Raw genomic sequence first — 10,238 nt, forward strand, 5'->3', positions numbered from 1 at the left:
CAGCAAGATGCCTATCCAAGCAATAGCAGAAGTGGTATTTAAGAATTACAATAAGAAGTGCTATTCTTCTGCCATTATTTCGATAGAAGTATGTTGCCGAAATAACAACCCATATATCTGTTAATGTATATTTAACACATATTGTAGGGCAAATTTAAATCTTGAACAAAAAATTGTGTCCTACAAGCATAGCCCCTTGGGCTGTATTACCATGAACCCCCGTTCGGACTTCGTTTTAATGGGAGCGCACGGTGAAATGCGGTGTTATAACCAAAAATCTGCGGAAATTGCGATCTGATCGCGCAAGACGTCATCACGCCTGTGGCACACCCGACTGAGTGGTGTCACCCGATGGGCCCAGTGCCGAAGCCGCCCACGGACCGAAGCCACGGCAAGACCTCCGTGCGCATGTGCGTGGATCTGACCAGACTCATTCTCTACGTTCGGCGTGGAGCGCGTCCAGTCACCACGCCTCACGATGTCGTCACCGGAATCGAGCAAGGGAGCCGGTACTTCACGAAGCTGGACGCGAAGTCAGGATACTTCCAGATTCCGATCGCAGAGGAAGACCAGGGCCTGACGCGTTTTATAACACCCTGGGGACGCTACAAGTTCAAACGCGCCGTCATGGGCCTCTGCACGTCCGGAAACGAGTATGGACGGCGAGGATACGCAGCACTGGCGGGCCTGCCGAAGACGAACAAGGTATTCGACGACATCCTGGCCTACGATAACGACTACTCGACCCACCTTCTGTACGTGACCCAGGTTCTTCATCGATGCGACAGCTATGGCATCATCCTGAACTCGGCGAAGGTGACGTTCGCCGCCCAGACGCTGGACTTCTGCGGCTACGTCATCAGTCCTGACGGCTACACAGCAGACCAGCGCAAGGCGCGGGCTATCGCTGGCTTCCCCGCTCCAGAGAACCTCACAGACTTAAGGAGCTTCATAGGACTGGCCAACCAGCTCAGAGCGTTTTCGACGGACACAGCCAGGACAGCCGAGCCTCTACGCGACCTGCTGAGGCCCCGGAACCAGTGGACATGGACATCAGTGCACCAGGTAGCGTTCGAAGCCGTCAAAGCAACGCCCGTCACCCCTCCCGTTCTGGCCTACTTCGACCCGTCACTGCCAACCGCAGTTCACACAGACGCATCACGACTCCGAGGCCTGGGCTACGCGCTGCTGCAGCGTCACGACCAGGAGTGGAAGCTGGTCCAGTGTGGCTCCAGATTCTTGTCTGAGGTCGAATCACGCTACGCTGTCGTGGAGCTCAAGATGCTGATGGTGAACTGGGCCGTGCGCACGTGTCACATCTATCCGGCTGGAATGACAGAGTTCAGCCTTGTCACCGACCACAGACCTCTGGTGCCCATCCCCAACACCAAGTCTCTGGCGGAGATAGAAAACCCCAGGCTCCAACAACTGTGAGAGAAGCTTATAGCATACACATTCACAGCCGCCAGGAAAGCTGGAAAGACTCATCAGCTCCCAGACGCGCTGTCTAGGTCACCAGTCGATCAGCCGAGCCCTGAAGACCAGAAAGCTGAACACGACGTGACGTACCAGACGCGCAGTGTCCTCCTGACACGCCTCACCGACGGCGACGAAGACGGAGCGGGATCTGCACCGTTCCAGGATGCTCTACTGAGGAAGGCCAAAGAAGCTGCCGGCGCGGACGAGGCATACCGGAAGGTGGCGGAGACCGTCATGCAAGGATTTCCCGACCACAAGGCAGACTCGTCATCCCGCACAGCCTGCGACGTGAAGTGCTCGAACGCCTTCATGACAGTCACCAAGGCGTCGACAGGACAAAGCAGCGCACCAGACAGTCGGTGTACTGGCCTAACATCGACCAGGACGTCCACAATGTCGTGACATCATGTCGCCACTGTCATGAGAGACTACCCAGCGTGCAGAAGGAGCCACTCATGACCGACCCCAAGCCGACGAGAGCCTTCCAGTCCGTGTCGGCGGACTTCTTCCACCACGCAGGAAAGACGTTCCTCGCGTACGCCGACAGGCTCTCTGGTTGGCCCATCGTCGTCTCCTGCAACAGAGAAGCGACGTCCCGGACCCTCGTCCGCTCTCTGCGTGAGATCTTCTCCTCCACAGGCGTGCCAAACGTCCTGAGAAGCGACGGAGGCCCACTGTTCACGGCGCACCACACCAGGGACTTCCGCGTGCGCTGGGGGGTCAGACACATGCTATCTAGTCCGCACTACCCCCAGTCGAATGGCCACGCGGAATCAGCAGCCAAGCTAGTCAAACGACTCCTGCAAAAGACGTCTGTGGCCGGCAACACGGACTCCGATGAGTTCGCCCGAGGCATCCTGGAGATCCGGAACACGCCCCGGGTGGACGGAGGCTCACCCGCCCAGATCCTCTACGGGCATCCAGTTCGGTCGGCAGTCCCCATGCACCATCGCGCTTCGACAAAGCTTGGTAGAGGGGTGCGAAGGACTGCGACCGGAAGGGGGAGAATGTGATAAGAGCGACGACTACAGCCTACGACAAAGGAGCAAAGCCACTGCACCCGATGCGAATCGGCACGAAAGTGAGTGTACAGGACAAGGAGACAGGACTCTGGGACAGAATGGGAGAAGTCATGGCCATCGGAAGAAGGAGGGATTACCTGGTAAAGTTCCCCAGCGGTCGCACCATGTGGCGAAACCGGCGGTTCATTCGTATGTACCGGCCTGTTTACGCCACATAGGGCGATTCGGCTCCCGCACGCAGTGACGTCACACCAAGACCAGCTCCAAAGAAGGTGCGATTTGCGGACCAACCCAGGACGGTGGCTCCGCGTCGAGGCAACCGTCAGCGGAGGGCCCCGGAGAGGCTAGAGGTCGACCCGAAGGTCAAGATCTACCTATCGACCCGGGGGAGGCGTGGTGTTCGTACTCGGGTTTAGTGACGTCACGTGTGGGCAGCCCATCCTGCCGTTCGATATGCCGATTACGGCAACCTTGTCTGTGAGTGTGAATGCGCCAAGTCGGCGCGGTGTGCGAGTGTCCGGAGAAGAATAGGTCGTTCGATTGGTTTAATGGTGTGTGCCAACGAACCAAGGACTTGACAAGCTCTTTCATCATCCGCGCGTACCCAAAACACCTGGTGAAATGATGCTTTAAACTTGGTTATATGGCTTAAAATACATGCTCCATATGTCTGTTTTTCGCGCCACGTTTTATCATTTATTTCGCTCTGAGAAACTGCTGTTATTTGACCTATGTAGTTCACTTCATATATGTATCTTTGCTGACTTTACAGTCATCGCTTTGTCAGTCCGATACCTAAATGCGCGCGAGCCATACACCTACAACTTTCTAACTTTTCCAGCCCTTGCCTCTTGGCAGGGGTGGTATCAGGAGTCGAAATATCCACGCCGAAGGATTGTTCCAGTTTAAGTTTAAATGACCTGGTTGCCCCCAACTCCTTTCCTCCCTGGGCCGCCTCTGTGGTGCAGCTACGCCATCTGCAGCGAAGCATATGTGTTGCGAAAACGGCATTCTGTACAGGGAACTATATAGATGAAACAAACTTGCGCTCATTTATTCATCTACACTTTTACTTTATGCGTAATATGCACGCTAAGAACCCCACATAAGTACCCGTTCTCTTTGCGCGTAGACGTATGGGCGCTTGTGTTTATTTACTTATTACACTTTACTTTATGCTTTATTTATTATATATTTATTTTTACTTTTTACTTACACACATTTGGTTAAGCTTTGCGGGAACTGGGAGAAGTTTACAGTTACTGTACCCGTTCTTAACTTCGGCTACCGATTCTAACGTATGCATATTGCACAGTGGGCGCGCACGCACATCTATATTTCCAGAACAGCGCGTGGCAAGTGCGTCTGGAGGAGGTTCTGTAAACGGCCGCTGCAGTGCGGCGGGCGCCACTGAGGCCGGTCGGACGTGTCGCGGCGCCCGGCCGAACGGCGCTGTAAGGCCACTCGCCTTCGTTGGGTGGCAGAGGCAGGTTCTGCCGACCAGTAACACGACGGACGTGAAGCACTCGCGCCTGTTCGGCGGTGCGGCGACGGAACGCGGAGTCTCCGAGCCTACCGTGTGCGTGGGCCAGGATCACGGAGTGCGCCGAGAGGAGCGTGACGCGTCGCTGAGCCCGACGCACGCGAACACCTCTGGGAGTGCTCGTGACCAAGTAAGCTGTCGCGATGGCGGATACGGCAGAGAGTGGCAAGGCCAAGGAGAAGTCCGAGCAGAAGACGGAGGTGCTCTTCGAGGACGTGCTGGAGCGGTGTTGCGGCACCGGCCGCTGGCAAACGCTGCTCATCGGGTACTTGTCAGTCTTGTGGCTGCTCTTCCCCGCCTTTTCCATGTCCATGATGTTCGTCGGCGCCACGCCCAAGTTTAGATGCGCCGACGGCTTCGCCGCCAATGCCACTTTCGCCTCGCTGCCGTCCGATACGCCGCGCTGCCACGCGGCCAACTCGACGGCCGCCTGTCAGCGCTGGGCGTTCGACCCGTCCGTGTACGTGTCGACGGTGGTGACCGAGTGGACGCTGGTGTGCGGCCGCAAGCCGCTGCTCTCACTGCTGCAATCGTGGCTGATGATCGGCGCCCTGTTCGGCTCGGTGGTGAGCGGCCAGCTGGCCGATCGCTTCGGCCGGCGGCCCGTCTTTCTGCCGGCCATGCTGCTGCTGATCGCCTGCGCGTTCACCGTCGCGCTCGTCACCGACTACGCCAGCTTCGCGGCCGTGCGCTTCCTGACGGGCGTCGCCATGTCGGCCATGATCAGCAGCCAGTACGTGCTGATGATGGAGCTGTCCAGCAGCGAGCGGCGCGCCGCGATCGGTATCGTCTCAATCATGCCATTCGCCTTTGGCACCTGTCTCGTCGCGCTCGGCTCGTACCTAATCCGCACGAGATGGCTGCTCCAGCTGGCGTACGCCGTGCCGTGTCTTATCTTCCTGTTCAACTTCTGGCTGATGCCCGAGTCGCCCCGCTGGCTGGTGCTGCAGGGCCGGTTCCCGGAGGCGTGTGCCGTGCTGCGCCGGGGCGCGCGCTGGAACGGCCGCGGGTGCTGCCAGAGGAGGAGGTGCTGCAGCTGATGGCGGAGGCGCGGAACAACATGCTGTCCCGCCAGACCACTACGAAGACCACCGACGGCCACAGTCCGCTGCAAATGATGCTGCAGCTGGTCCGGACGCCGCACATGCGCCGCCGAACACTCATCGCCGTCTTTCTCGGCTTCATCATCGCCGGTTCCTACTTCGGTTATCTCGTTTGACACGACGCAACTGGCGGCGAGCCCGCATCTGGCGCGGTGTTTATCGGTCTCGCCGGCATTCCCCTCCAGCTTAGTGTTTCCCCTGCTGGACCGACTGGGACGGCGACCCTCGCTGATCCTCCTCCCTCCTCTGGCTGCAGGCCGCTGCCATGCTTACTCACCTTCGTACAGAAGGACACCACGCTCCTGGCTGGTGCTCGGCGTGGTCGCCAAGATCGGCCCGAACTGATGCCCACCGAGGTCCGCTCGCTGGCGTGCGGCCTGCGGCAGCTGGCCGGCGCGAGTGGGTGCCGCCCCTCTCGCCGTTCGTGGTTGACTTGGTGACGTGAGCTGCACGAGAGCGCGCCGTCGGCCGTGTTCGCCGGCCCTCGCCCTGCTGGGCGGCCTCGCCGGCCTGCTCCTGCCCGAGACCAACGGCCCGCCCGATGCCGGAGACGGTGGCCGATGTAGATGGCCAGCCGGTGTCCGCCGCACCGGACCGCCGAACGCACCCGCACCAATGAGGCGTGCCAGGGCGCTGACGATCCGTGAGCTGGCTGTAGCGGCGTCTCAGTGGGCGCACCCGCAGGCGCGCTCTGATTACACATGTGACCATGACGTGTATGGGATATAATCCATGTCAGTGATTCTTCAAACGTACCTGGTTAGTTACCTAAAACTAAGTTAGTAGGCAAGTTACATTTGAGTAAGTAAACGAAAAGAGATTTGGATTTATTCACCTATTGAACGTCGTGGCCGAATAATACAATTTAGTGCAGTCAGGAAGATGTGAAAAACCTGGCCGAATGATGTCAAAACATACGGCAAATAGCCCAAAAACAAAGCAGAGTATAGAAGACATATGAAGCTTGTTATCAGAATTCAAAATCGTGGTCAGTACGCATCAAAGATATTAAACTTGAAACACACCGACTAGGTAGTGGCGTTTGCGTAGGCCAGGTCCATCATCATGACTAGTGAACCCTTTATGGCAAGAAACTGTGGGCTCCCTGGCAGGCAACAAATCAACCCGCATCAACGGAAGTAGGTGTTATTACGAAAACACCATTGCCTAGTATTTTATAACCATTGGCGATATATTTTTGTTCCCGACTCGTTCGATCCTGCCAAGAATTTGTAGTGCGCGAAGTGAACCCTTATATGTCGCAGTTCTCTACAGCTAAGCGTGGTGTTCACATTGATGCGAGGTGGGCGCCATGAAAGGATGGAGCTTCACACTTAATTATGCAACACATGTGGCAAAAGTTTTGTGTTTCCCGGACCACAATGTACACCTTTCCTAAACATGTCGCGTTTCCTTTCACGTGCTATATTTTGGTTTATTGCACTCATCCTGCCAAGAACTCCTTCGGAAAGGACCGTTTAAGCAATCGTTCAGCCAATTTGAGCACCACTCTCACTCAAACTTGAGGTGAGCACGACTTCAACTGCCTGGCTGTCGAGGCCCTTCGTTTTTTCCTCGCGAAGTATTGAGGTCCCCGGGACGGCCACGGACGCCCGGAGACAGCCAAATACCGGCTTTGACCGACTCCGCCTGGGGTCCGAGTCGGCAGTGGAATCATCCAAGTTTTCGGTATAAGAAACACCGCGTTGACTAGGTTCTAGGGAGAATTTCCTATCGGGCTTCTTCGCTCCGCAGTGTCTTAGTTTAGACTTTTGCGTCGCATACCCTGTGCAGTTTTCCGTCTTACGTAAATCTTCGTATCGTGAGAAACTTGGTACATGCCAAGTTACAATGATTGTATGCATGATTGCATTGCCTGCCTCGTTTACAGTAATTTGTATATGCAATTCATTGTGTGACATTTACTCATGCACAACATTTTGCACATTCTTCGCCACGTCAAATTTCTCGCATCGCCGATCAATGGCGTCGCGCTTCTCTCCGCGCGCATTTCTTCATATCGACAAATATTCCTACCCCATTTTTCTCATCACCTCGTTATGAGCGCCTAATTTTTGACATCACATGTCGTCGAATATGAAATTATTTGGTTCCAGTGGCTAAATGTGGATAAGACAGATAAAGCGTAGGGTGGCTCACGCTGCATGCGCGGATCTCATCTTCACAGAGCTGTTGTGTCAAATTATATGTGTATGTATCTTGCGAACTTGAGAACGATACACAGCTTGCGGCGAACTTTGCATTACATGACTAATGCAAAGAACCAGCGAGCTGACGGAAGACATGAGTGATGGCATCTGGAAAAATATCTGCAAATGTACCATCGTCATTAATTCATCTGTTGTGGATGGTTTGCTGAACAGCTTTGTAATGTTTCTTCCATGGTGATTGATCGGCTTAACGTTTGGTTATTAACATAGAGGTAATGTGACAGCCGCACATTGACCGTCTCCATAAGCACAGCGCTCGACTTGCGCTGACCGACTGGTCATTCGCTGCCGGATGACCCGAAGTCAGCTTTGAACATGCGCTCCGTCGTTCGCTGTTTACACGGTTGATGATACTGTACAGAGATCATCATATCGGATTGCCGCCGGACGACGCTACAGGGGCGTACCCACGATGTTTGCAACACTTCGGCCCGAATGTTCAACGCCTTATTGACAGCTTCTTAGTAAGCCAGCTTCACAAGGTCACGTATAGGGACGGGGAATCAGCACATACATGAAGAAGTGATATATGGGCCCCGCTAAGTACGGGTCATGCAGCTGAGGGACATGACGGTGATGATGTTGGAGGGGAGGAGGGACAGGTTTACAAGCGTATTGACGTCCAAAAGGGAGCTTTCATCATTGGTATGGGATTTGACTTAAAAAAATCATCTTGAATATCGCTTCTCAAGACCTAAACCTTTCTCGTTTCTGAGCGCCCATGTTTTTGTTCATACGCTAGGCTCCAAATGTCCAGGCGCCCACAGATGGCCTTGCCATGATGGTGCTTATCGCTCCACGCGGCGTGCCTCTTGATAACCTTCTACTCGTTCATTTTGACATTTCATTAGCGGGAATTCTGAGGGTGCTGTTCGTTGTAAGGACGTCGCAGACTTTGTAGCCTGATCTACCGACCTTTTGCCAGCAAGTTCGACGTGGCTCGGTATCCAGATCAGCGCAGTGGGTTTTCAATGTTCTCAGCGCACAGAGTTTTCATGGGAACAGCGATAACAGCTTGGCCTGAGACGTAACATTCTGTCTGTCTATTGGGCTTGCTCGATAATTCAAGTCGTGAGACACGGTCAAGGCAGCGCGAACTAGGGGGAAGATCTGCAGTAAAAGCTGAGTTCGAAAGGGGAGTGCTGTCCGCCCATGGTCTCGAGACATCACGTGCGCGCGCCCTGCACCGTGCACCGTTGAGTCATCCTCGTGGAAATGAGCACAACGCCTGTGTACTGTACTACGAGCTTCTGAGCTTCCTGCTTGAACACGGCAGCGTGTGTAGAACCCGTGTGGAGCTAGCTGATTCATCTGTCGCATGCAGGTTGGACAGTTAGCCATGGCTCCGCAGATGAGCTACGGCGGTGCCGTATCTGGCACCGATTAATCCCAGCTGCTCGCAGGCATTCAATCACAAACACAGACTAGCTGGATCTTATTAATCCTTCCCTGGGAAAGGATTGCGTCAGGTAAGCAAACAGTTGCGTTGTTACCAAAGTTTCTTCCCGGGAAACAGTTCCTGGTTCCAGACCAGGAAGATACCACGAACCAATCTGGTACTAGGCTTAGGACCATGTCGCCGAAAATAGCAACCTACATATCTGTTACTTAATACTTAACACATATTGTAGGACAAATCTAAATCTTGAACACAAAATTGTGTCCTACAAGCATAGCCTCTTGAGTTGTATTACCATGAACCCCCGTTGGGACTTTATTTAAAAAGGAGCTCACGGTGAAATGGGGTGTTATAACCGAAAAACTGCGGAAAGTGCGAGAAAACCTGCAATTTGATAGTCCTGCGGGTCGTAAAAGTGGGTGATCACACTTATTTGAGAGTGTGAATAAAGCGCTTAAGGTGGGTGTGATGACTGGTGGTGTGTGCCAGTGGCTTGTATTGATCTTGAGGTGATGGTGAGTGCGCGTGCGAGGCTTGTGCTTCTGAGAGTGGACATTGTTTCGGTATTCTTTAAATCCCAATAAAATGTGATATATTGATACCGGCTTCTATCTTAAGGCTCGTGTTTGAGCATGACAAGGTAGTGATGTCGGCAAACTGAAAAAAACACCAGCACCCCTGCTGCAGGAGTGTTCAAAGGCAATTTGCTACTTCATTATGACCTTGCTAGCATTTTGAACCTATTAAGATATTACAGCATGTAACTAATCCATTGCACACCATTATATTAGCGATTCATCCAAGCAGTGGGGACAAGTCAGCACTACTTATTAATGCACATGGCTGGTACAAGCTCGCGTGATACTTTTCCTAAACAAATCTTGCATGCAAGCAAGCATTACTCGTGAGTCATCACTGTTATAGTCGCTGCAATTTGCGTGAGATGCTGGGTGCTGAGGAAGGTGGAGAAGCATTGCTGTTGGGTTTTTTGGATAGTACTTCATAATTTTCTATCATGAGCCTTGTGTGCACCAGCTGCTTCATCACTTCCTTGCATTTTGATTATCTATCCATAACTACATGCACTTGTCATGTCTCCAGCGTTGTGCAAGGTCAGTCAGTAATACAAATGTTATTACCTGTGTGAGCAATATTTTTGAGTCAAGCAGTCTGATGACTGCAGTATGTCACATGTCTGTGGAAGCAAAAGACGTGTTCGCATCTTTGTCAAACCGTGGGAAAAGTGCTCGAAGTGGTGTGTTCTGTTTCATTGGTTACACGTCATATACGTACGTTATATATTGCGACATGAAGCGGACAAATTAAATGTTGTAATCTTATGTCGCCAGATTCAACCGATCCGTGAAAATGTAGGTTACTACGAGCTGTTTCTGGCTTGGAGAAAAGTGTCTCATTGTTTCCTGAATTTGGAGTTAACTTTAGTTCCCTGCAAGTAGTAGT

At 53.3% G+C, this 10,238-nt stretch overlaps 1 protein-coding gene across 1 annotated transcript; it reads left to right on the forward strand.

The window, feature by feature from the left end:
• Positions 1-4,187: 4,187 nt before the first annotated feature.
• On the forward strand, positions 4,188-5,592 carry LOC119102948 (organic cation transporter protein). The gene is made up of 4 exons (XM_037226397.1): positions 4,188-4,621; positions 4,721-5,031; positions 5,064-5,249; positions 5,534-5,592. Exons 1-4 carry the CDS (start codon positions 4,188-4,190, stop codon positions 5,590-5,592), a joined length of 990 nt encoding a protein of 329 aa, XP_037082292.1.
• The last annotated feature ends 4,646 nt before the right edge of the window (positions 5,593-10,238 follow it).

This window comes from Pollicipes pollicipes, unplaced genomic scaffold (assembly GCF_011947565.3).
Source record: "Pollicipes pollicipes isolate AB1234 unplaced genomic scaffold, Ppol_2.1 Scaffold_5724;HRSCAF=6776_pilon_pilon_pilon, whole genome shotgun sequence".
NCBI lineage: Eukaryota > Metazoa > Arthropoda > Thecostraca > Pollicipedomorpha > Pollicipedidae > Pollicipes > Pollicipes pollicipes.